We start from the raw sequence: 26,408 nt of genomic DNA, 5'->3' as shown, positions 1-26,408 counted from the left end.
GAATGAAAAGTTTGGCTAGATCCTGGCCTCAGAGCTCCTGGCTCCTGCCACTGTCAGACAGGAGGGATCTCCCACTGCTTAAGGGAGACATGAGCGATGCATTGGTCCATAAAGCCCCGGGATTGTGAGGGGACAGGCTCTAGGAAGATGAGTGCACAGACTCTGGGGCAGTGAGCTGTTCTGGTCTGGAAGCCCAGCTAGGGAGAGCTGCTTTCCCCAAGCTCACCTCCAGGATCGTTTCAAACCGCGTGAAAGCCTCTGTGGAAGCCAGGATCTCGCTGACAGTTTTCTGCAGGTATAAGGGCCATAGGGCAGGATGAGGCTACTTCAGCCTCGGGAGGAGGAGGAGCCATGCTTCCACAAGCCAGAGCAGCCTCATGCCTGGATTTAAACACCATCCCCTATGGCACAGGGTGGAGAAGAGCTTGCTGGCTCACCTTGGGGTCCCCTGGGAGTGGAGGGGGAAGCTGCCTCCGTAGGGCAGTGACCGTGTGGAAAACCCCGTTGGCTGCTACATAGTTGGCCTTTTGGATGGTGAACGTCTGTTGAGGCTGGTCTTCATACTTATAGGTGTATCTCTGATGAGACAGACACAGGACCATGTCCCCTATGCCAGCCCTCTGTCCTTCAGCTCCTTCCCACCCCCGCACATTTGTCCCAGCTCTGTCATCCACCTGCCACTCCCCTGGAGGTCCCTGTCATACCAGATGGTTGAAGTTGATGGTGATCTCCTGGCCAGCAAGTGTCCACCACTTGCGGGTATTCGAGGGCCCTACATCCTCCAGGATGTGCTCCCCTGCAATAATGTGCTGTTTGCAGAGCTGCTGGGCGAGGGTCACCTGCAGGTACACAGGGATGGAGTGTTGGGTTAACCCAGACAGGCCAGCCCTCTGCAACTCCCCCTGCTTGAGTCACAGAGAGGAGAGGCCTTGCAGGTCTCTGTTTTCAGAGCATCATGTACAGGGAGACCTTGGCTTGCTCTCAGGGGAAAAAGAGCTCACATTCATGGTCCTGGAGGGGACAGAAGAGACGAAGAAGGACGGCACCAGTACAGTGAATGGCCCCGATGTGGTAAGGATCTCCTGGCAGCCCTGCTCTGTAAGGGGGAGAAAGGTCATGTCAGAATAAACACGGGGAGCTCCAGAGGGGTGGGTCTAGATGCCTAGCATGGGAAGATACACTAGCGCTGGGACCAGTTCCCACCGCTATCCTGGCCTCACCCAGTTCTGGGGCAAAGAAACAAGAGTGTGCAGAGGCTGGCCCTCCCTCCCAGCTCTGTGGGACTAAGGGGTATTGTCACAAGTAGGCTGAGGGACACATACCCAGCATGGCAATGGCCAGTTTCAAACGCGCAAGCATCAGGCCTATCTGATTGGCCCTCTGAACCTCATGGAGCAGGTGTCCGTAGCAGGCACGACCATCACCCACCTCACCATCCTTGCACACACAGCTGGAGACCCAGAGAGACTGGTCAGAGACATGACGGGCCATCCCCCTGGTCCTCCCCAGCCCTCCTTGCTGGGCCTCGAATGGAAGAATACAGCTGAGTACATTGCCCACTCCACCCTCCCTGCTCCATGCCCATTCCCACTTGACCCCTGTGCCCACCTGGTGGTCTTTCTATCAGCGGTCACCTGACAGGTGGCTGATTTGTCACAGGAATGTGGTTTGCAAAAGGCATAGCATCCCGCAGAAGCATCGTTGTTAAGACTCATCAAACCTGGCTGGCATATGCAGACAGCCTGGGCAAATGGCAGGGCCAGAAAGGGGTGGAGCATCCGCCAGTCAGAATTCAGGGAAACTGCTTGCATATGTCTCCCTCACACAGCCCTGCCACCCATCCTCAAAGACTAGGGTTGGCATTCTCCCCGCATCTTATAAGTGGGGCATCTGGGGTGACTTGCTCCGAGTGGAAAAGCAGGTGTCCTAGCTCACCTTGCCTGGATCCTTGTATAGACAGAGGGTAGAGTTGCTGGGGCAACCACCAAAGTTGGTGATGCATGGGTCCAGGGGCAGACACACTTTGCCATCACCGTGGTAATTCTCTGGGCAGCGACACTGAGCCTGCCCCTTGGGATTCACTGAACATCGGGCCAGTGGGGAGCAAGGGGACAGCTTACAAGGGTCACGAGCTGCCAGGGCAGAGAAAGCCTGAGTGAGTTGAATTCCAGGAGCCTTCTCATCATGGTTTCCATCAGAGGAGCCCCAGGCCTTCTGCCTCTTAGGGACAGGTTTTGTTTTGTTTGTTTGGTTTGGTTTGGTTTGGTTTTTTGTGCGTGAGTGGACAGACTGCACGTTCTGGTACAAAAGGTTCCCTTCCCAGTGCCTCCCACCCACTCAGCTCTCCAAGTCCCCCGCCTCCAGATCACAGGCTTACCAAGACAAACGCCGCCCTGCTGAGTGTATCCGGGCAGGCACTTACAGGTGGGTGCTTCTGCAGAGCACTGGGAATTCTGGGGGCATCTCAGGCCCTGGCAGACTGGAACCTCTGAGAGGAGAAGTCACCGTGGAGGCTCAACCTCAGGTTGGGGAGGAAGGGCTCACAAAGCGCCATGCTCCGCTTGCTGTGTGACTCCAGGCAGCTGCCCCACCTCCCTGAACTTCCAGACACTGGAAGCTGAGATGACACACTCCCAGACCTCTAACAGGCTGCAGGCCGAGGTCCTGCTTCTACTCAGACACTACCTGGCACCCAGTTGTCCTCCCCTGCTTTGGCCACAAAAAACCTACTGTCCCTCCCAGACAGCACTGCTCACCTTGGTCACAGCGGGTGCCCGTATATCCAGCAAAGCACAGGCATTTCCCATTCCCCCGTGGCCCATTGTTGCACAAGCCATGTACACAGCTGCAAACTGAGAGAGACACAAGAGCAAGTGGAACTCCAGCCTCGCCCAGGTACAGACGAGAACATCACTTCCTCTCCAACTGTGTATTTGGAATGTAGGAATGATCTTGGGAATGCTGAGCCGTGGTACAGGATCGCAGGGAAAGGGGGAAGCCCAGAGCCAGGTGAAAGGGGGGGACATCATGGAGGGCTTCCTGGAAGAGGCTTCTGAGATGACAAAGAGCCTCAGGGCACAAGGAAGCAAAGCAAGCATTCAAGGGGGGAAAGGCAAGACTGAGGGGTTCAGAGGGGTTAAAGGCAGGCCAGGCAGGATTGGCCTTACCAGGAGGCCCTGCAAGTTTACCTGATTGGCAGTCAGGCCCAAATCTGCCTGGGTCTCGGCACTCCTGGCAGGCTGAGCCGCTGAAGTTTTCCTGTGAATGCACAAAGTCAGTAGGGTTTCCCCAACATGCCCACCTTATCCCTGTTCAACCCTTACCTGACACACACAGGTCCCATTTCCAGCTATGCCATCCAGGCAGGTCCCATGGCCATTACACGGGGTCTCGGCACCTCCAGGGCACTCTGTGGGCCCCAAGAACTCAGTTTTTCTCTGAGAATATTCCCCTTACCTCTTCTTCCGGTCCCACCCCCTGGACAGCTAGCGCTAGGGATCTAGGGTGGCTTTCAATGAGCGGTCACCAGGCTGAGGGCAGTATAGGTTCTTCTCAGATGAGAAGGTGGGGCTGGGGCAGAGAGGGAGCAAATCGGGCGGGCTGTCTCTTCCATACCATAGCACTGGGAACCCCAATAGCCGGGGCAGCAGGCCTTCTGCACCACGTCCTTCCAGCACTCCTGGCTACAGCCACTTAAGGAGACCAGAGAGCCCCCCAGCTGCACCTCATAGCTAGGAGAAAGAGGAGGCCGGTGGTGAGGTGGTGCATACTTCCACCGTCCTCACACTGAGCTTCAGGGATCATATCCACACACCTCTGGCCTCTCCATCTGGCCCATGGCCGAGCCTAGAGCTTGGCATATAGTAGGTGCCCGGGAAGCCCCCGGGACACAGGTGTGCGGGTTAATGATACTTTGTCTGCCCCGACCTGGAGGTCAGTGAGGTTCCTCTGGGACCCCTGCCACCCTTCTGAACCTGGGAAGGAAGCGGTGTGCACATACCGACAGTCCAGGAGTATCTTCTCTGGGAAGTTCCGAAACCAGCCTAAGGGACACAGCCGCTTCCTGACAGCTGCGCACGCGGTGCAGGGCGAGTGTGTGACAAACTTGGTCTTCACGTCACAGCGTTTAGACCGCACCTGGGCCGTAGGCAGAACGCACAGTGAGGAAGGGGCCCAGACCCTGGTCTAGCCCTGAGCCCATACTGGCTACAGCAAGACCACAATTTCCCCTCTGTTCGGTGGGAACGAGGCCGGGGAAGGTCTTGAGAAACCTCCCTATGAGGAGTTGCTAATGCCACATCCTGTCTCCATGTCCATGGCTGAAAGTCTTCAGGACTTTATCTTCTGACAGGAGAATCATTTCCCTCTAAGGTGAGGAGATGAAGGTGAGGTAGCCCTTTGCCAACCTGGTACAGGGACAGGATGTGAAGCAGGGCCTGGTATACATTCATTGCACAGAATTCCTTCTTGCCTCTTTAGTCCAGATAGACACGCAATAAGCCTCACACTGTTTGCAAGAAAACAGTGACTTCAGCTGTGTGTCATGGTGCACGCCTTTAGCCCCAGCACTCAGGAGGTAAAGGCACGTGGATCTCTTTGAGTTGGAGACCAGTTTGGTCTGCAGAGGGAGTTCCAGGACAGTCAAGCCCACACCGCCTGGGGGTGGGGAGAATACAGTGACTTCATCTTCAGTCTGTCACACTAGGACAAGGCTCAAGCTTCCAGCCAAGCACCAGCCATGCCCTAAGCAGAGGGTCTGGCCTGATATGTTTATGCTGGGCAGCCCTGACGCCAGTCATGGCCCAAGGCCTCACCTGCAGATAGGGACCCAGAGTCCAGGCAATGACAGGCAGCGGGGGCAGCTGGCAGAACAGGACCCAGGATGTTCAATTTTATTTCTGTTAATAAAATACCCTGATAAAATACTTAGAGGAGTATTTCAGATCAGAATTTCAGGTTATAGTCCATCATTGCAGAGAAGTCGAGGCAACAGGAACTTAAAACATACCACAGCCACAGTCTTTTTTTTTGAGACAGGGTTTTTGTGTGTAACACCCTAGCTGTCCTGGAACTAGTTTGAGGCTGGCCTTGAACTCACAGATCCACCTGCTTCTGCCTCCCCAGTGCTGGGATTAAAGGTGTGCGCCACCACCGCCGGGTTCACATCCACAATCTTATAAGCATAGGAGAGCCATAGCCAATGTCTTAGTGCTCAGAAACCCTGTGTAGGAAATGGTGCCACCCACGGTGGCTGGGCCTTCACATGTCAACTGACATAATCCACATCATCTTCCACAGACACACTCAGGCGAACCTGATCTAGGCATCCACAGACACACTCAGGCGAACCTGATCTAGGCATCCACAGACACACTCAGGCGAACCTGATCTAGGCATCCACAGACACACACAGGCCAGCCTGACCTAGGCATCCACAGACACACACAGGCCAGCCTGACCTAGGCATCCACAGACACACACAGGCGAACCTGATCTAGGCATCCACAGACACACACAGGCCAGCCTGACCTAGGCATCCACAGACACACACAGGCGAACCTTATCTAGGAATCCACAGACACACTCAGGCGAACCTGATCTAGGAATCCACAGACATACACAGGCGAACCTGATCTAGGCATCCACAGACACACACAGGCCAGCCTGACCTAGGCATCCACAGACACACACAGGCGAACCTGATCTAGGCATCCACAGACACACACAGGCCAGCCTGACCTAGGCATCCACAGACACACACAGGCGAACCTTATCTAGGCATCCACAGACACACTCAGGCGAACCTGATCTAGGAATCCACAGACATACACAGGCGAACCTGACCTAGGCATCCACAGACACACACAGGCCAGCCTGACCTAGGCATCCACAGACACACACAGGCGAACCTGATCTAGGCATCCACAGACACACACAGGCGAACCTTATCTAGGAATCCACAGACACACTCAGGCGAACCTGATCTAGGAATCCACAGACATACACAGGCGAACCTGATCTAGGCATCCACAGACACACTCAGGCGAACCTGATCTAGGAATCCACAGACACACACAGGCGAACCTGACCTAGGCATCCACAGACACACACAGGCCAGCCTGACCTAGGCATCCACAGACACACACAGGCCAGCCTGACCTAGGCATCCACAGACACACACAGGCCAGCCTGACCTAGGCATCCACAGACACACACAGGCCAGCCTGACCTAGGCATCCACAGACACACAGAGGCCAGCCTGACCTAGGCAATCCTTCACTGAGACCCCCTTCCCAGGTGAGTCCCAGCTGTGCCATGCTGACTACTGAAACTACTCCCACGACTTGAACCTGAAGGTTGTAAGAGAGTTGGCCAGAGTCAGTGTCTGGTTGAAGGGGCAACAGAACCAAGGCTGGGATAAAAAAGAGCAATGACCACGTGTAGCCTGCACAGCAGCAAGAGATGGGGAGCGGCTGGGGGCCAGGCTGACAACAGCCAGCTAAGCTTGGGTGAGCAGAGCGGGGTGCGGCCCCAGGACCCAGCTAATGAGTTGCTTGTTGTTTTTAAGGTTACTTGTTTATTGTTTGCTCATTTGTTTGTTTTGAGACAGGGTTTCTTTAGGTAGCCTTGACTGTCTTAGACCTCGCTCTGAAGACCAGGCGGGGCTTTGAACTCAGAGATCCACCTGCCTCTGTCTCCTGACTGCTAGGATTAAATACATATACCATTACAGATGGTTGTTGTGCAGGCAGAACATTGTATACATAATACATAAATAGATCTTTAAAAAAATAAATAGATACATACATATACCACCACCACCACCCGGTAAATTTATTTCTTAAAGCTTTCATATATGTTTATATTGCATGTCTCATGTAGCCCCTGGCTGGCTTTGACTTTCAGCCCCTCCTACCTCCATGTCCACCTGTTGTAAGTGTGAGTTACCACACTTGGCTTCAGTGAGTGCTTTAAAGCGACACTGTGTAGAGACCTGAGTCCGGGCAGAGGTGGGGCGGGGCGGGGTGGGTGAGGGCATCACTTGAGGGTGTCATGCTGGTGGGGGTGGAAGGTGTGAAGAGGCCCTTCCTGCCTCCATCCTGTTGTCCCAGGCAGAGACAGCAGTCTTCCACTGACCTCCACTGAGGACACTTTTAGGGCCAAAGAGAAGCTACAGGCTGTACTCTGGAGAGCAGACTGAGCTCCTAGCTGTGAGTGACAGGCTCGGAGAAGGAACGGCTTGGAGAAGCCACATGTTTTCTTCTTGAAACTGCTGACCACACAGTACTGCAAAGGGGGTGTACCCAGAATCCCTCTCCTAAAATGAGCTACACATGAGTGACTTCCCAAAACCAGAGAAAAGGAAAAACACTTTCTTTGGGGGAGTACAAAGTCCCAGGCGCCCATCCCTGCTGCTGTGATTTCTGCTCAGCTCTGCGGTCTAGCAAGAGGGAAGTTACTCAGCACAACCTCAGAACTGGCTGTTTGGGTCCTGATGTTAGGTTTGGATTCGTCATCACAAAGTCCATCTTTGCAGAACCAGGGCACAGCTGGGAAACTGAACGACTTAGGCTCGGGTTCAGGGCCTGTGCTGGCTGACAGCGGGACCCTCCAAACCACTTGCTGAGGCAGAGGCAGGCAGAGGTTGCAGTGAGCCTGGCACTCGGATCGGGACACTAGGATGCTCTGCCGGGCTTGAGTAAAGCTGTCACTCAGAGTGAGGGAGGGCGGAGGGGGGTGGGGGAGCTGGAGCTTTGTGAGCATGTGTGAAGTGGTGATGTGTGGATAAGCCAACTGCCAAATCAGCACCTCTCCCGGGACCACACCCTAGACAGGCATTCAAATCGGCCTTGATCCAGCTGAGAGGGATGGGGTTGGACTTCAGCTTTCTGTGGGGCACCTTGGGACCTGCTAGAGCACTCACTTCAGGGTTGAGTTTATAGTATCTGTCTCCTGCGCAGGTGCTGCTGGGGAAGCCGAAGAGACATGAGCTATTAAGCCCAATAGTAAGGCGAAAGAAACTCTCCAAGCTGGGACCAAGGTCCTGAAGAGGCTCTAGGTTGACAGCCTAGAACCTAAACCCCATAAGGCAGGAAGGGCTCCTGAGCTGCCCCCAGCCCTGCTCCTCTGGATTACAGGAGACTGGACAGAGCTGGGGGCTTGGCAATGTCCCTGCTTTTGTACCTTGACAGTGGACCCCAGGTTTATGCTGATACCAAGTAGTCCCTGGGCTTCTAGATGGACATATGCTAAGATCCTCCCCTCAGGGAGCTCTGGGCGCCTCCATTGCCCAAGCCTGCTGTGCCAAGCCCTCTTGCCATCATCTTCGTTGGCTGTGTGACCCAGGGGTGCCTTTCCCCATCCTGGCTGCAGCGTGTGTCTCACGTCTTATAGGGTGAGTGACTGTGAGAGAAAGAAAGGACATTTCTACTACAGGGGCCTCAGGACCTCTTCTCTGGTCCAGGCTGGCTGGGCCCCAGTCCCAGAATTACAGACTCAGGACTGTCTAGAACTATACCAAGTCTGACAAAACAAACAAACAATCAACAAGCCCTCCAAGTTGAGGTCTCTCACTAACCTCACTGCCCAGAACACAGGTGACAAGGTGATTTCCAGCCAGACACACCCCAGGAGCTGGTGGTTTTTCCACCATCATGCTTCCCTGGTGTCCCACCTGCCCCTCCCAGCCCTGGCCTGGCCCTGAAATCATTTCTCCCCTCATGGAACCACAGGGAGTGTAAAGACAAAGAGCCCCACAGCTACCTGGTGGCAGATCCCCTCTCTACCACAGGAAATTTTGAAACTGCTCAAGAAACAGATGAACTTGGTCTCACAAGGGAATCTCCCTTGCCCAGCTACAGATCCAAAGCTCAGTCTCTGCAGTCAGGGTGTGGAGCTCTTCCCAAAGCCCAAGCAGCAGCCTCCCTACAATGGGATGGGGAGACTTAGGAACAGGAACAGCAGCCTGGCACTCTTGGCCACAGGGACCTCTTATCCACACGGTGCACCCACATGGGGACTTGCAGGCCTGAGCAGGAATCACAGGCTGTGGTCTAGACTGCGGTTGTAGTGGGGCAGCTTGTAGCCATCCTTCACTAGCCTTGGATGCCCAACAAAAGAACAGAACAGGCTGGCCAGAGGTTGTAAAGACTGAAGGGGCCATGCCCAGGGCTGGCCAGGGGCAGTTCTGAGACCTAAGACAGGCTCAGAGCTGGTCACAGGCACATGTGTGGCCAGGTTCTGAATGAGTCTCTCCAGTTAGAGTTCCCAGAAGCTGGGTAGTGATCACATCTAAAAAGCCCCAGGTAAGGACCACATAGACAATGGCCTCAGTCTGGGTGGGGAGGCCAGGAGGATGGGGCTTGCTCTGTTCCCGCTCACTCACAGGCTGGGGAAACCAGGATGGCTGCCCATACATAGTACACAGTTTGCCAAACATAGAGGAGATCAAGCTGCTGTAGCCTTGAACTTCAGGTAGAACAGCCACAGACTTCTGCCTGGGGAGGTGGGACAACAGCCTGGCAACCTGGGCCCTCATGGACGTCAGACAGGTACCAGCTGCTTTGACAGCGCCCACCCCATACACGCACCAGCTATGCACGCTCCCTCCCTGGTCCCTGAGACTGATTCCACTCACCTTCTGCCCTCCGATGAAGTTGGAGCCTGCCAGGCAGAAGATCAAAAAGCAGAACAAAAGGAGAATCCTGGATTCTGCCATGGTAGGCAGATCCGCTGTCTGAGAGAAAAACTGTGTGGAGACAGAGGTTGCAGTGGCAGGCCGTGTGTGAGCTCCAAGAGGCAGGCATGAGGAAGGAGGCAGGACAGGGTGGGTGAGCAGTCGCTTTAAAAGCTATCCGTCAGCTCACCCCCACAGGAACCCACCAGGATTTCCTCCTGCGTATCAGCAGCCTGCAGGCGGAAGGGAAGACGCTGGCCACTGACCCCCACGTGGACGACCTGGGCCCAGTTCAGGCCTTCCTGGCCCAGGATCCTGACATCACAGTCTGGAGGTCCAAAGCAACCATCAGCCACCTGCCTGGGGCCTAGGGGAGATTCTGAAGCAAATTCAAACACCGATAAACAATTTTCCTGCTTCTGTCAAGTCGGGTTTTCATTCAGAGCCTTTGGGGTTCTGGTGGCTGGCTTGGCTAGGAGGTAGTGGGGTGGCCCCTGTTCTGGGCTGGCTGCCCCTGGACCAGCTGCCTCACTCTTTCCCCCAACATCAGTAGAGGGAAGTGTTAGGGCCAGGCTAGCCCCCCACATTGTTCTTCCCTCACCAGCCTGCACCACTGTTGGCCCTCATGGCCCCCCATCAGCCCGGCTCTACAGGTCCCCCTCCCCCGACTGCCTGCCCTCCCCCCACTGCCTACCACACATCAATCCTTTCTATGCCTGTGGTGGGTTTCTGTGATGTCTCCAGCTCTGCTCAGATGTCAGAGGTGACTGACAGCCACAGCTCCACAGCCTAAGGAGTTTCTTTAATCTTTTAGGGATATCCACTTAGGCAAACCCATAATTCATAGGTTCAAAGTAGAAAAGAATTTCAGGAGTGGCCAGTATGAACTAGAAGTGAGGTTTTACTAAAAGTAGTGTTAAAGAATTAAAGCACATTCAAGAACACGTGTGCAGGCTTCTCAGTCACCACTTATTAAAATACTTAAGTTTTGGGGGGTTTGCTTTTGTTTTGTTTTGTTTTCAGAGACATGGTTTCTCTGCGTAGCGCTGGCTGTCTTGGAATTTGCTCTGAGGACCAGGTTGGTCTCAAACTCAGATATTCACTTGCCTCTGCCTCCTGAGTGGCGGGATTAAAGGAGTGCACCACCAACACTTGGCTTTAATGTGTATGGGGCTTTGACTGGACTTTGTGTTTCCCACATTCCTGTAAAATTTTCCTATTCTGCCTCTTGGCCAGCTGGGGCTTTTCTCTTAAAGTAAGCTCCAGGGAGCCGGGCGCTGGTGGCGCAGGCCTTTAATCCCAGCACTCAGAGGCAGAGGCAGGCAGAGCTTTGCGAGTTCGAGGTCAGCCTGGGCTACAGAATGAGTTCCAGGACAGGTTCCAAAGCTACAGAGAGAATCCCTGTCTCGAAAAATAAAACAAAAAACAAAAAGTAAGCTCCAGGGTACCTGCTGCTTCACTTCCAGGCAAGTGTGGGGTCTGGTGTTGAAGCCATTGTTTGGACTAAAATCTCTTTTTTTTTTTTTTTTTTTGTTTTTCGAGACAGGGTTTCTCTGTGGTTTTTGGAGCCTGTCCTGGAACTAGCTCTTGTAGACCAGGCTGGTCTCGAACTCACAGAGATCCGCCTGCCTCTGCCTCCCAAGTGCTGGGATTAAAGGCGTGCGCCACCACCGCCCAGCTGGACTAAAATCTCTTGCTGTGCCCCAAAGACCAGGCACTTGGATCTCAATTGCAGCATGTGTAAGGGACCTTAGCTGCCACCCAAGCCTAATTTAAAAGTTCTCTGTGCCTTTCTGTCTCCTCTAAGTCTTGTGTGGTTTGGGTCTGTCCAGCTACTGTTCTTCAGTGCTGCCTGATTAAAGAATTAGGTTTCCTTTGCTCTGATAAATTCTGCTATATTTCACTAGTTTACGGCTGTGTGTGTTGGGCTGCAGGTGCTTTGCTGCCTATACCCCAGCCCCGGTCTTCCATTATATGAGGGTTCAGAGCACTTCCGTGACCCGACCCCAGGCTTCCAGGCAACCCAGGGCTTGGTTTCATCCCCCTCGGCACTGGCCATCAGCGGCCACTGTCCTATTTACTAGTTCATTTTTTGTAGCCTCTGGAGTGTCAGCTGAGAAAGAGCAGGGGTACCATCTTGGTCAGTACAGATGTGTAAAAGAGATACAGAATAAAATGATGATAGTTGGTTTACTATTCCTGTTATTGTTAAGAGGATGTAGGCTCAGAACCCCGGGTAGTTGAGCTGAGTTTATGCTTCAGACCCAGGCTCCTCCAGGAGGAGAGTGGGAGGCACGGCTACTTGTTACTGCTCTCTCTTACTTGCTGTTTTTTCTGTTTCTCCCCGGCCCCTTCCTCTTCCTCCCCTCTCTGAAACAAACTTCCTTAGAATTTACAGCATAGCTCAAACTGGTCTCAGACGCTTGACCTTCCTGGGATTATAGGCCTGAGTCACCAAGCCTAGCTTTTTATTTTTTAAAAACAAGGGTCTTGCTGTCTACTCCAGGCTGGCTGGACTCTCATAATCCTGCCTCAGCCTCCTGCTTACATCAGGGTTATAGGTGTGTGTGTGGTTTGAATAAAAATGCCCCCCATAGCCCCACAAGGACTGGCACTATTAGGTGTGTGGCCTTGTTGGAGCAAGTGTGTCACTGGCTTTGAGGTCTCAGACGCTCAAACCAGGCCGGTGCCTCACAGTTCTCCCTGATTCTGTGACAGATGTGACTCTCAGTTATTGCTAGCATACCTGCCTGCAAGCTGCTGTGCTTCCCGCCATGATGGTAGCTGTAAGCCAGCCCCAATCTAATGCTTTCCATTAGGAGCTGCTGTGGTCGTAGTGTCTCTTCGCAGCAAAAGAACCCTAGGACAGCTGCACCATCACCCCCTTCCACTTGAGTGGATGCTGTGTGGTCCTGGCGCCCACGGCCACATACTTCCCTGCTCTTCCTTGGCGGGTCCCATCCTGCCAGTGTGTAGGGCTAGGCTGGCCTTGGAGGTCTGGCTGGTGGGCATTAAGGGGGAGAAGCCTTTTCCGGGAACTCTTTTGACTTCCTTCTCTTTCCTCTACACTCACACCCTTTCTGAGGGCAGCAGGGTCTCCATGCTGGGATTTACTCTGATGACAACAAAAAAGAAAAAGAAAAAAAAAAAACAAAAACCCACCACTAGACTAACGAACTGGGGAGCAGCAGTGTAGAACCTGACCCAGATGAGGCGAGTGGGGAACAGGCCCTGCTCTAGTAGTGGGAAACGGTGGAGGAAGGGTGGGACTCAGGGATTGACCATCCATGAAACCTGGGGTCCTACTTTGCAGGGTCCCTCAGGTAGCTGCTGACTTTCAACCTGACTACAGGCAGAGATAAGCCGGAGGCTCTTCTTGCCACTGTCCATCGCCCAGTCCACTTCCTACTGCCACTCATAGGCCATCTTCATCAGACCCCTGGTCGTACACAAATTAGCAACCCCAGTCTCCAGGCCTTACCCTTAGACTAAAGCTTCAAGTGGGCGAGACCCAGATGCAGGACACACGGAGGAAAGGGAAGAGGTGGAGGGGGGCCCCGAAGAACTGCGTGGATTATTTGTTGCCTGGTTCCAGGTTTGACCACAGTCAAACATGGCCCTATCCAGAGGTTCCCCCCGCCGGCCCCGTCTGTAGTCTCCTCCATACTGACCATGCCCTTGGTTGAAGCCCCAGTTATTTTTGACCTAGAAGACCCAGACTGTGTCAAACTCCACTTTATTAGAATAGAGAAAATAGGCAACAGGAATTACGCTTGGTGCTGGCAGCTCTACGTCCCCTGCACCAGCTCCTCTTGGCCCCACGGCCTGGGAACTCCCCATAGGACTTCCTCTTGTCTGGACCTGAGAAAGCCTCCATTTTGGAAAAGCCCACAAAATGGGAGCTTCCATTGTGTATTCTGCTACCAGCTTCGTAATTAGCAGCAAAATGCCCACAACAACAGCAACAGCGGACTGGACTCAACACTCTAGGAAAGGAGGTGGAGGTTACCAGGTTCACAGAGCCACGCGTTCACAAGAGCATCACAATCACGGACAAACAATGCTGTGTGCCTGGCTGTACCATGTCAGAGGCAGGCACAAGGGAGGCTGACGGCACAAAGACACTCTGGTGGGGCTGGCATACTTCTTCCCAGCATTAGGAAGAATGAACACAACACACATGTTCACATTCTCTGTGGGAGCTGTATGGGGGCCACGGGCAATCAATGTATAGAATCCAGGGAGGGGAGAACACCGTAAAAGGAACACAGAAGGCCGGCTTCCTTGCCCCCACGGGCACCAGACCAGACCACACACAACAGGTGGCCAGGACTGTTGTGGCCTGCACTAGCCAGTGAGCTCCACAGGCAGCTCCCTGCCACAAAGGGCTTCCCACTGACGTGCTAGCAGTGAGATGAGCTTTTCTCGGCTCTCAGCACTGGGGACAAACACCTGCCACTGGACCTCCCGGCCCTGGCCAGCCCTGCCAGGATAACCTGGCATTTCCCCAAAGTGGTCCAGGGTGACGCTGCCCATGAGGTCGTGACCCTGCATGTCATCAAACACAAGAGTGAGGGCCTGTGGGTAGGGCTGGTAGCCCATAAGTACCCGGTCCAAATCCCGGACACGGCGGCCATCATCTAGCCGGTATCTGTCCCTCTGTGGTGGCTCTTTGGCAAATTCAGGCAACGGATAGTGGATATAGTCCTCATCTAGGAGAAAGATCTCAGCACTGGTGAGCAGGAGTGTCTTGGGGCGCAGCGGGCCCCTGTTCCGACCAGGCTTTGGTGTGACCACCTGGAAGGCCTGGATATACAGTAAGATGCTGAGGGATGGAGCCTTTCCAGGATCAGCCAACTTCTGTGCCATGATATAGGTCAGGTCCCCAACCTCTTCCTCACTAGGGTAGGTGAACTTGACACGGCTGGAGTGGATCAGCTCATAGTTCTCCATTTTTCCTACAGGAAGAGATGACATTAGGGCTGTAGCCTGAGCTAGCCTTTGGTGGGGTTAGAAGCAACAGCAGCCCCACACCAGCCCTAGACTCTAAGTGAGAGGTAGCTAAGGGTGCTCCAGGCTGAGAGCTACCTCCTGGATGGAGTCTGCCATGGAAGAGGCCCACATAAAGCCCTGGCCAGCTCGGCAGAGAAGTGCAAGGCTAGAGACAGATGCAGTGAGGGCTCTAGAGTGGACAGGATACCTGTGTTCTTGTCCCCAAATTCTGAGTAGAAGTCCTTGTCAACAGGCTCGGGTGAGGGGGTGCGCTCCAGCGAGGAGAGCACGAGCATGAGGTGCTGGAGGAAGCAGTGTGTCAGGTAGCTGTCACGAGTCAAGCATGTGACCACTTGCGCTGGGGAGGAACCTGCACAAGAAGGGGCTGGTCACAGGTACAGGCCACCACTCCCATCCCCTGCAAAGTCCCTGCCCAGAAAACCAGGACCCAGAGGGTCCGTGTAGGAGGGCATCATGGACCCAGGGAAGTGGCCATATCTCAGGCAGGAAGGGCTGAGACGTTTTTCTGGAAGGGATAGAGGCATTAGGGGAAGAACTTAGCTTTCTCTCTTCAGGAAGTGTGAGTCAGAAACATCCTGCCCCTAGGCTGAGGGCCCACTCTGCTGCAGTTCGGGTTGGCTGGCTCCTGCATACCCGCCCCCCACGTCTATAAACCCTGGTATGGGAGTCCTGCCATCTCAGCAGTTCCTGGAGCCGCTTCCTCCCACCCGAGTACCTGACTTGTGAGTGGACATAATGTGTCTAGTGATAATGCACCCATGTGTTCAAGGTAGAGGCCCACTGACGACACTGGCCTTCACCCAAACTGGGACAAACCACACTGGGTCACTTACCAGTCAGCCGGAAGTACTGGTCGAAAAGGCCAACATTGACTGACTGCAGGTCACTGAGCTTGAACACAAAGCACTGAGAGATGTGGAAAGGACTGTTGATATAGTCCGTGTTTTTCTGATGCCAGAAATCTGTGGTGGGGAGAAGAGGCCATGGTTAAACATGTCCAGTGGGAGTGTCACCTGGCAAGGAGCCACCACCACCTGCACGCATGGAGGACTTCAAGAGACCTGGTGTGGGTACCAGCATCATCAGCTCAGCGGAGTCACCAAATCACTGGATGAGACTCCCACTGAGATCCAAGAGGCAGAGTTATCATATCCCTGCACGTGACAGTCAGTGCCCAAGCACTCCCTGGCACGGCACACCCATATCTAACCTTAGGGAAGTACTGCTGTCGCCCCTTCCTCAGATGAGGGACTCTGGGCACAGAGCTGCCACCCAAGTCCACAGCTGGCTTTTATCCTGCCCCTGCAGGCCGGAGTGCCTACCCTGGAGTGGTTCTGAGAAGTAGCGGCGGAGGCCATCATGCAGCACGAAGTACACAGCCTTGGTGGAGAGCAGCACACAGGCGGTCACCTCCAGTCCTGGGCTCTGGTAGAACACCACTGATGACCACAGGAGGTGCCTCAGCTCCTCGTTTTCAACCTGGGTACAGGGGAGCAATGTGGGAGCCTGTAGAATGGAGTGAGGCAGGCCACACCTTCCTTCCTCCGAGACCACACTTGAGTGCAGACTCCAGGCAGCCCGTCCCTCCATCTGTGCCCGCCTTCTACTGTGGTGACTCCTGGTCTTAGAAACTGCTCATGGACTCGGATGAGGAGGGACAGGAAGCTCATCGCAAGCAAACTCAGAGCAGAGAAGGGGTGAGAAAAGGAGGTGTTTGCGCCTGCACCAAGGCTACGCAGAGTTAGATATGACAGGGCACACCTGGATGGGAGGTGAGTGGCAGACCATTTGACCAGATCCTCAACCCTGTGAGCAGGTGGAGATGATGACCACATGATGTCAGAGAAATCTGGGACCTAAGGATGTCCCCACACAAACCCTGCTCTACCCTCAGACTGACTGGTAGCACAGCAGAGCCTACAGCTTTCCCCACACAAGTGCCAGGCAGCAAGAGCAGCGCCTGGGCCAATACCTCAGCAATGCTGTTGTGGAAGAGATCAATGATGGCGCTCCCCTGAAGACTGGCAATGTGCTGGAGCGACGGGCAGACTGGCAAGTGAGAAGGGATCTGATTCTCCTCAGATGTGGACTGGATCAGGCGCTCGCTTGGGTACTGGGCAGGGGCCTCAGCTTGTGCCAGGGTCTCTGCTTGTGCCTCCGCTGGAGCTGGAGCCTCTGAAGGAGCTGGAGCTGCAGCAGTAGCTGGAACTGGAGCCGGAGCTGCAGCAGGAACTGGAGCTGCAGCAGGAACTGAAGCCGGAGCTGGAGCCGGAGCTGCAGCAGGAACTGGAGCTGGAGCTTCTGCTGGGGCCTCCTGTGGTCGCTGCTCATCACTACATTTCCCAGTGACCCAAGAAATGCCAAATAAACATGTGAACCCACAGAGATTCATATCTATGCACATCAGAGTGTAAAGGTCAACTGTATGCCATGTGCTACCCTTGGAGGCACTGGGAGACCTACTTCATCAGGTTCTTCATGGGAGGACCACACAGCAGAGGGAAAGTGTCAGGCCCTCTTCTTCAGCAGATGTGGGCAGAGCAGACCCCCCCCCCCCCAGGGCTGAGCCGACCATAGACATGTAATAAAGGCTTTGGCTCATGGACTCAGTTTATTTTTTTTTAAACTTATTTAACTTTATTTTATGTGCGTTGGTGTGAAGGTGTCAGATCCCCTGGAACTGGAGTTATAGACAGTTGCAGCTGCCATGTGGGTGCTGGGAATTGAACCAGGGTCCTCTGGAGAAGCAGCCAGTGCTCTTAATCACTAAGCCATCTCTCCAGCCCTGGAAGTCCATTCTGAAAGCACTGCAAAGACATCAGAAAGGCCACTTCGGGGTTATGACTTGGGAGCAAGGTATCAGATGTGTTAGAAACGCTACCCTAGAGTACTTATGCAAGAACCCAAGTTAGAACCTGGGTGTGTATAGGCTAGTAGAGGAAAGAACCAAAACTCAAAAACACTCCTCGGTTGGTTTGGGAGGATGTCTTTAGGTGGCCCAGGCACTTAGCTTTCTCAACCACCACTGCACATGGCCATGCTGGAATGTCACTGGTCTATCCCAGTCATAAGACCAACTCAGAAACCTGAAGTTCATGGGAGCTGGGATCTCCAGCATTCAATCCATAGGGCCATACCCAGCAAAGGGGGTGGATGTTGCTCTCTCAATCCATCACATCAGTCCAACTGCTGTAATCCCTGGGGCCATGATCTTGTATTTGATCAAATACCCATGAAGCTGCTGGGTGTGCAGATACATTTTTATGGGGTCTGGTTTCTGCAGCAGTCCCAGTTGCAAGCCAGGCTTGTGGTAACTTGGAAGGAGGACAAGGTGCATACTAACTAAGCTTTACATGGTGAGGGGAAATGTGGGGACAGCCACTTCTGTACAGGTAGAACAGGGGCTGGAAGTCAGCTGTAGGAGCTGGAAGTCCTTTGGATCATTAGCTGGTGACTGAGCGAGAAGATGACCCAGGAGATGCTAAGGAGAGCCAGAGGTGAAGACAGGGTCTCGGCATTCTCCCAGGCTACAGAACACCAACTATTAGATTCGTGCCCTGACCCCAGGTGGGGAAATTCCACGACGGAGACCAGGGGCACTCTCAAGGACTCCAAGGAGAGGACACATGAGAAGAAGCTCTAGCTGCTTGATCCTTCCTGCTAAGCAACTCGATTTCCCCTGAAGATAAGATGACCTACCCTAATACCTTGGTCTTTAGAAGGTCCTTTGGGAGGGGCTTCCAGTAGATCCACCTCAGCCCTTCCTGAGAAGGGCTTTGTGTGTGATACCAAAAATTAAGCTTGGGAGCTGCTTTCAGGAATGGGGTTCCTGGAGCAGACCTGAGCTGACAGAGACAGCCAGTGGATGACACCCCTGAGGAGTGGAGGAGGAAGATGGCACCCAGAAACCATGCTTGGGCATATGAGAGGACAGTGGTAGGACCAGGGACAAAGTGAAGACAGGACTGGCTCCCTTAACCTGCCCTGCATGGGACAGCTTGCCTGGGCTGCTTTTAAGCTTCTGGAGATCTGGAGTATGGGCTGAGGGTGGTCAGTGCTGGAGAGGAGCCAGGGAAAAGGGGAAAGTAAAGGGGTGACTCCCCTAAAGTACAAGTGCCCAGAGACCACACCCAAGCCAATCCCATGCCCTAAGTCTGTGCTAGTCTCACCTGGTCCTGCCCTTGGCACGCTGACCATCCAAGAGGGAACTTTGGGATCTTGGCCTGGATGTAGGCTTCTTGGAGATGACAATAGTCTTCAGATCCTGCAGGGAGGCCCGAAGCTGATTGTAGATTCGCAGGAAGTGGAATTTCTCATGGGGCAGCACAAAGATGGCAGTAACAAAGCGGTAGCCAACCAGCAGCTCAAGGACATGGCCATCAGCAAAGGCTCCCCGTGGCTGGGTGCAGCTGCGAGTGGGGTCTAGCAGCACAGTGGAGAGCGGTACACGGCTAAGCTTGAAGCTATTGCGGTTGCGGCAGTTGTGGGTGCCTCGGTTGGGCATGGGGTTGAAGTCGGCCTTGATGACATTGAGATGCTGGGGAGTGAGCAGCAGCCAGTAGGGGATGGCAGCAGACTTGACGGCCTCAGAGGGCGCACAGCAGGAGCGCCGCACAGCCGAGCAAAGTGTGCAGCTGGCCCATTCGATGTTGCCTGAGTAGTCCCCAGCAGCTGTCTGGACCATGCGCTTGTCACTGTAGACCAAGTAGACAGGGAAGCAGCCCTGGCTGCGCTCCTGAGAGCCACCATCCACCTTGTAGAAGGTGAGCAGCTGGCGTAAGAAATCCTGCAGGCTGGTGTGGCTGCCATAGAGGATAGGGCTGCACAGCATGGCCATGTGCTGAGGTGCAAAGCAGGAGCGCAGGTCAGCATGGAACTCATGCAAGTTGGCAGCATCCGAGATGATGAAGAGTGTGTTCTCGCTGTGCCGTACCTTGAGTACCAGGCACAGCTCTGGCATGAGGAAGCCAAACTCAGTGAGGTCGCCATGTGGGAAGCAGAAGACGAAACGCAGGGATGAGAGGATGTGTTGGCTGCTGCCTCGTGACTCTTGGTGTGGGATCTCGAAGACAGCAATGCCAAAGTCAGTGAGCACGAGGCAGGCAGCAAACTGGCGGATGCTGCCCTGTACGTGGATCAGGAAGCACCACAGCACCTTGAGGATGCGAATGTGCTCCAGCAGGAAGTCCTCATCAGCGCCTAGGGCCCACTCGAGAGCCAGACGCTCCTCCTCAGCTTCCTCATCTTCCTCATCCTCATCCTCCTCTTCTCCCTGGCCACTGCCCTCCTCTTCCTCTATGTCTGGGGGTCCCATTTCGAAGTAGCGGTTTTCAGCAACATCCTCCTCTTCCTCTTCTTCCTCCTCCTCACCCTGTTCACCCTGGGCTTCCTCTCGTTGGTTGGCAGCCTCAATCCAGGCAGGGAGCTGCCGTTCAATGGCCTGGCGGATCAGTGTGCTGAGACGCTGGATGAAGTCCTGGTTGGTAGCTGTGTAGCCGATGCAAGTGAAGGGCAGGAAGATGATCTGGCCTGACCCAGGCACCACCTGAACCTCTGGCTCTGCATGTTCTGGGCTGTGCAAGAAGAGACTGGATCAGGGACAGAGGAACATCCTATTCCCTAGGCTGCCATAGTACTCTGATCCTGGGAAGCCAATCCATGGTCTCCTAAACCTCTCACAGAGCTGAGCCTGTTCAAGCAGTTGCCACCAGGATGGGTAACCAGCTTGAGTTCAGGCTTCTCCATACTCAGAGTACAGCTATCCACCAACACACACCTGCTTCACCAACCTAGCTTCCACAACAGAAGTGCTCATAGAGTTCTGTCATTCGCATGTTACCAGGTGTCAATGGGCAATGAAGTATTCCAAGGTGTTAATCTCTTTGTTGAAAAATGACTACCTTTAGGGACATTCTGGCTTCCAGGGCAATAAATCAAGTTGGGTGAGTCCTAGGACCATCCCATTTAAATTCCAGTCCCTCATGACCTCTACAACCCTGCCATGAATAAGAAATTGAAATATACTTCTGTACCCAGGCATGGTGGAGCATGATTTAATCCCAGAACCGGGCAGAAGTCCACTTGGACTTCTGTGAGTTTTGAAGCTAGTCTGTCTACATGGTGAATCCCAGGCCAGCCAGGCCTACGTAGAGATCCTGCCTCAAAAACAAACAAACAAACAAATAAAAAAAAACGAACTCCTGTAAAGGGCCAAGGAGCTAACATTTCTTGATGTGTGTGCTAGCCCTATCCATGTAATCTTGTTTAAACAGGAATTTAAGAAGCAATAATCAGTGGCTCGATCGGCGGCTCAGCAGTTAAATGTACTCAAAAGTTCTCGCGGAGGATCTATATTTGTTTCTCAGCACCTACACGGTGGCTAATAACCATCTGTAACTCCAGTTGCAGGAGATGTGATGCCCTGTCTTGGCCTCCAAAGGCACCAAGCATACATGTGGTGCATATATATGCAGTTAAACATATACATGCAGGCAAACACTCATAAACACTTAAAATTAATAAACAATTTTTTGTTTGTTTTCAGACAGGATCTCTTTATGAAGCACTGGCTGTTCTGGAACTTGCTGTGTAGACCAGACTATCCTGGAACCTATAGAGATGTGTCTGCTTTTGTTTTCTTGAGTGCTGGGATTAAAGAAGTGCATCACCATGCCCAGAAAAACAAGCAGATCTTAAAAACATTACCAACAAAAAGCAGCAGCAGCCAGGCAGGGTAGCACACACCTTTAATCCCAGCCAATAGGAGGCAGAAAAAGGCGGATCTCTGTGAGTTCGAGGCCAGCCTGGTCCACCAAACAAGTTCCAGGACAGTCTCAAAGGCAAAAAACAAACACAAAACAACAAAAAATCAAGAAAGGTGGAGTGGTTTATTTCTGTGCCTGACACTCAGGATGAGGGAGGAGGTGGGTCATGAATTTGAGGTCAGCTTGAGCTACATAGTGAGACCCTATCTCAAAAAACAATAAAAGTTCCACTAGCAAACAGAGAGAGAACACTTATTCTTGGCTCACAGTACAAAACAGACCATGGCCCAAGTTGGCTCTGATTTGCCAACCTCCAGTGTAAAACAATGCCCACTAGACAGCTGAGGGGAAACAGACGGAGCTCCTTTCAACTGTGCTGGAGTACAGACAGACTTCCACCGACAGGCTACTAACAAAGCCCCGGAGACAAGGCTCTCTTCCTTACCTTGCACCACCAACAGCTCCTGGCACATCCCTTAAGCCTTCAGACGCCACCTGACAGAGGAGAGAAAGTGAGCCTCGGCTGCTGCAGGTAGTTGTTCCTTGGCACTCACTGGGTGCTGCCTCGCCACCTGTCCTCCACTCTGGGTGTGCTCTGGAACTTGGTGAAGTGCTCATTTGGCTATCTTGCTAACATTCAGTAGGGCTGGCTTTCCCACCCATCTGACTTGAGCTTACACACCCAACCGTGGGTCAGAGCCTGTTTCCATGGAGGTCTGGCCCCAGACAGTGACATGATGAAAGGTGGTCCTGGCAAGGCCCCCCAGTGCCGAGACCAGGTCTCTGTCTTTCCTATAACATTAAGATAGAGTACTGGGGACAAAGCTCTGTGAGCTGTCTTAGCATCTCATGGCCATGGCCCTGCTGCGTAGGGATCAGGGAACAGCGAGGCCCAGGCGTGGAGCACATAGCACCAGGCACTCATTTTCCTCTTCTATTTTCCAGGAACACAGAGATGGGCCCAGAAGCCTGGACAGCAGTTACAAAAAAGGTATTATAGTCTCACTATTTAGACCACCAAGGTGACGTGAGAAGGGACAGAGTGGCCTCAGGGTGCTAGGCATTAGGGGAGATTCCCCTTGTACAGCCAGCTCATGTGTATCCAAAGAATGCCACCTTCCTTGTCCCTCAGGGCCCCAGTATTGCTTGTTCCTTGGGGTGGAGGAGGCCAAACTCATATCCTTATGCAACTGGTCTATGAAGATGACCCAACTAGAGTCACATCTAAGAGAAAGACTGCATGTCATGCAAAGTACCCCCAGAAGCCCTAGCAACACATGCCATACCCTCACCAGGCCACACCCCACTGTGAAGAATATTACGCAGCAGCATCATGGTTTGAGGAAATAGTACCCAGAAGCAGGCAAGGGCGTTTACCTGTCCTGTGGGGATAGATTCCAAGGAGTCGGAACAGTCTTGGGCAATGGGCCGGTCCTCAGGGGGTAAACTGTCGGTGGATGAGAGGCTGCTGGCCAGGGCCTCCTCCTGTACAAACATGATTCCTGCAGAGACGAGGTAGGCAAGTGGGTGGGAAGAACAGCTGTTCAACAAGAAGCTAAGTCCTGGGCACATGGCACGGCTGGGCACTAGCCAGATCCCAAATCATCCATCATACGGGTCACAGAATAAAATGCAGTAATTCAGTAACTCAGGGTCGAGCATGTGGCTGCTCTCTACTGTTAGGAAGAGGCTTTCTGAGCAGACAAGCAGGGGAGAGAATCATGAAGACCAAACCCCTAGAGGTGCACTCTATAGACAGACAAAACAACGCACAGAGAAACGCAGAGAAAAATGTGCTCAGAGTATAAACAAAGATCTATATCTTAAAGATCTTCTTACAGATTACAAAAATGGGGAACAACTTGTTTGAAATCTCCGTGAGAATGCAAAGAATATGAACAGACACTCCATGGAATATAACATGCAAAACAATGCTTACACAAAGAAAGACAAATTGAAATAGAAGACCACCTTTTCTGTTTCTATGGCATGGTTAGAGCATGCAGCCTGGGCCAGTCTAACTAGAAAGAGGTGGGCACTGGGGTACAAGCTGGTCCACCTGTCAGGGAAGCAATCTGGTGATATACTTATCAATAGCTGTGGACATATTGGAACACAAAGAAAGGACTACACATGACCCTGTGCCCTCATCTGGTATCTCTGCAGGGCTTGCAAATTCCAAGCACAGGACCCTTTACCAAAAAGCCAGGCTTTGCAGACCCGATTCTTCTAGGGCTTGCTGAACACAGCTGGAGCCTGAACCCACAGGTTTCCTTACCAGGGCGCCCTACTGACTGTCCTAATCATGTACTTTGAGATGTACCGATTATTTGAGCCATACTCAAGGTCTTCTATGAATAGGCCGCTTGGATCTATTATTTCACTCGAGTTTGCAAGCCAGGTAAGGGAAACCCCTCTTTCCCACTTAAAAAACAACAACCAGAACAAACAAACAACAACAACAAAAATAAAACACCACCACCACCAAAAGGATGGTCTAGAAGAGCCTTGCCTCCACAGCCTGGCTTTGCTGCTGAACAGCCACCATGGCCCAGTTAAATGACTGAACCCTCAGAGCCTGGGACACCTTGTCCAGCTTGACTGCTGCCTAGAACAGAACAACTCAACCAGCCCAGCTTCTCTGCCCAAGGGTAAGCAGGCAGCCCAAGCCCAGATACTCCCATGAAGCTAAGCTGCAGAGGCTGCGAGGGAGGAAGGGGACAAGCACACAGCCAAGCACCAAGCATCCCCGGTCTTTGCTTATATTGTCCCTGCTACTGAAATATCTTAACCCAACCCATCTTTCTGCTACAGTCCTAGATGTATTCCCAAACTGTTCTACCTTATTCTTCCATAGGTGTAGTCTCTCTCCCCAAGTAGCTCCATGTTCCTAGAGGTACTGCCCTAAAACCCCAACTCAAGATAAAGGAAAGTGTCCCTACTGACCAGTCCTGTTGAGTCTCAGCACTGCTAAGCGCTTCCCCAGCATCAGCTCATGCGCACCTCGTTATTTACCACAGTTCATCAAATCTAAGATCTGTGGAGGGGCCATCTTGGTCATAGCAGAAGTCCACGGAAGGATTTCCCACGATTCCATCACGATTACCAGCTGGCTGACAGCAACTAGGGGACGCCACTGACTGAAAGACGCATCTCAATTTCAGAGAAGTCATAGGTGGAAGTGCGCATCCTAGAATCGGTGAAGTGGGATGGGTCCACTTATGGTTGAGAGAACAGAAGAGGCTGCAGAGCTTCCAAGTGCTGCATGGTGCTCGAGATCTCATGGCCAGGAGGATGGAACATGAACTCAGCTGCCTGCCTGCTTCTAATCACTTCTACAACAACCTTCTCTCAGGCCCTCGACAAGGCTGGAGAATGGATTCTGGCATTCTGGACACTGGCTCCTCTCGTCACAACAATCCACTGCTCTAACAGCTGTGATGACCAGAGGCCTAGTGTTTTCTCGACAGTTTTTTTCACAAGTGTGTTTTAGATTGGGAGCCACCGTGGTAAGTCAGTAAAACTGTTCTCACATAGAAAAACTACTGTCCACCCAGGCCAGCTCCAGTAACACATGGTCAAACAAACATATATGTAGGTGCCTCACATTTGTGAGGACAAAAAGAAAAAAAAAAAAGGCATTATGTTCTTGCCACTACCCCTTACCTCCCCACCCCAGCCTTGTTTGGGCATGAGGAAATGCAGACAGGACAGTCTGTCCACTTCCTTCCTGGACCATGCCTGTACAAACAAGTGGCCAGAAAGGGCCACTCAGCAGATGGGACAGGGGACACCAGCAGTCCTCAGACAGGGGTCTGACCTTTGTCATTTCTCGCCCAAAGGAAAGAGATGTGCACACAAAGACATCCACTGGAGTTTATTTACAAGAGGTATAAATCTGTGACAACATCTCTCAGTGTCCAATGACTGGGAAAAGGGGGATAGACTACAGAGCACCCAGGGGTAAAAGGGCACCAAGGAAGGGGTAGATGAGGCTTGCCCCAGGCTGCAGAGACTTCACCACCACAAGGTAGAGGGCTGCTGGCAGTTGCGGCCTGGAGGAGACACTCATTCCTCCTGCCTAGCCAGGATCTGTGTTTAGCCTTGTTCTTCACTTGCCTGTCCACATATGTGCGCGCGCTCTCTCTCTCTCTCTCTCACACTCACACACACACACACACACACACACACACACACACACACACGAACTGATTCAACGAATGCTAGAATAGGTTACATCCTGGACCTTGGGACCTTAGTATGGCCCTGTCCCAGAAGTCTATGGTTGCTTGCTTTCTATGTGGTATCACTAATACTATGGGGACCTGAAGAGAGGTTAGAGAAACTTCCTCACAGAGACTCAAACTTTCTTCCTCTTTTATGGAGAAAAAAAAAAAGAATAATTTTTTTTTTTTTTGTCAGAGTTTGACAAAGTCAGTGGGCAAATGCTGGCACTGAGCTCTACTGTTGTATTTTCATGGCTTCTCTTCTGCATATCAGTTGTGACTTCAGGCTGTTGAGCATAAGGCTTCTGCCTTAACATGAGCGAGTACTGTCTTTCTGTACCTCTGCTTCTCACCCTGACAGGACTGCTGTGGAGGGTTCTGTGCCACAGCTGCACGCCACAGTTCACTGCTGCTAGTGGGGTAAACTTCCCCTTCCCCAGGATCTTAGCCCTCTCTAGAAAAGTTTTCTCCAGTGGGGTCACAAGGTCAAGAAATAGAAATGTATTTCTGGCTCTTAAAACCTAGGGCCAAACTAGTTTCTCAAGACCTCACACCAAGTTCTGCGTCTCCAGGAGCCTGGGCAGGCGGCGTTCTTTCCTGTGTGTCCCGAGCCTCAGCTCCACTTGGGACGGCATACCTGTCCCTCTTCCGTCGGGGCCAGGCTGGCAGCCACGTTCATGGCACCTGGTTCACTCACTCATCTCCGCGGATGCCTGGGTTCAGAGGTGA

The 26,408-nt window shown here is 52.9% G+C and overlaps 2 protein-coding genes across 3 annotated transcripts in view; both read right to left on the bottom strand.

Moving 5' to 3' along the window:
* Window positions 1-9,741, bottom strand: part of Stab1 (stabilin 1) — a 29,659-nt gene extending 19,918 nt beyond the window's left edge. Inside the window, exons 1-14 of the mRNA XM_041662843.1 lie at window positions 9,638-9,741; window positions 4,001-4,137; window positions 3,616-3,731; window positions 3,324-3,409; window positions 3,189-3,258; window positions 2,757-2,852; window positions 2,378-2,488; window positions 1,936-2,132; window positions 1,609-1,742; window positions 1,323-1,450; window positions 1,002-1,096; window positions 705-839; window positions 438-578; window positions 227-289 (exon numbers count right to left, since the gene is read on the bottom strand). Of these exons, the coding sequence (XP_041518777.1) occupies window positions 227-289; window positions 438-578; window positions 705-839; window positions 1,002-1,096; window positions 1,323-1,450; window positions 1,609-1,742; window positions 1,936-2,132; window positions 2,378-2,488; window positions 2,757-2,852; window positions 3,189-3,258; window positions 3,324-3,409; window positions 3,616-3,731; window positions 4,001-4,137; window positions 9,638-9,718 (1,590 nt within the window). The 5' untranslated portion in view covers window positions 9,719-9,741. The remainder of the gene's footprint in view (window positions 1-226; window positions 290-437; window positions 579-704; window positions 840-1,001; window positions 1,097-1,322; window positions 1,451-1,608; window positions 1,743-1,935; window positions 2,133-2,377; window positions 2,489-2,756; window positions 2,853-3,188; window positions 3,259-3,323; window positions 3,410-3,615; window positions 3,732-4,000; window positions 4,138-9,637) is intronic.
* Window positions 9,742-13,396: 3,655 nt separating this feature from the next.
* Nisch (nischarin) overlaps window positions 13,397-26,408 on the bottom strand; it is a 35,633-nt gene continuing 22,621 nt past the window's right edge. The window contains exons 14-21 of one of the 2 annotated variants that reach the window (XM_041662500.1): window positions 22,831-22,955; window positions 21,899-21,948; window positions 18,859-20,262; window positions 16,662-17,022; window positions 16,012-16,168; window positions 15,523-15,651; window positions 14,877-15,038; window positions 13,397-14,634 (exon numbers count right to left, since the gene is read on the bottom strand). In XM_041662500.1, coding sequence (XP_041518434.1) covers window positions 14,024-14,634; window positions 14,877-15,038; window positions 15,523-15,651; window positions 16,012-16,168; window positions 16,662-17,022; window positions 18,859-20,262; window positions 21,899-21,948; window positions 22,831-22,955 — 2,999 coding nt within the window. In that variant the 3' untranslated portion in view covers window positions 13,397-14,023. Of the gene's footprint in view, window positions 14,635-14,876; window positions 15,039-15,522; window positions 15,652-16,011; window positions 16,169-16,661; window positions 17,023-18,858; window positions 20,263-21,898; window positions 21,949-22,830; window positions 22,956-25,305; window positions 26,393-26,408 lie in introns of those variants that run through there. The other variant, XM_041662501.1, reaches the window with a different exon arrangement.

Source organism: Microtus oregoni, unplaced genomic scaffold (assembly GCF_018167655.1).
Source record: "Microtus oregoni isolate MIOR12 unplaced genomic scaffold, Mior012 000013F_ref0000133, whole genome shotgun sequence".
NCBI lineage: Eukaryota > Metazoa > Chordata > Mammalia > Rodentia > Cricetidae > Microtus > Microtus oregoni.
This window is presented reverse-complemented; position numbering and strand designations above follow the sequence as displayed.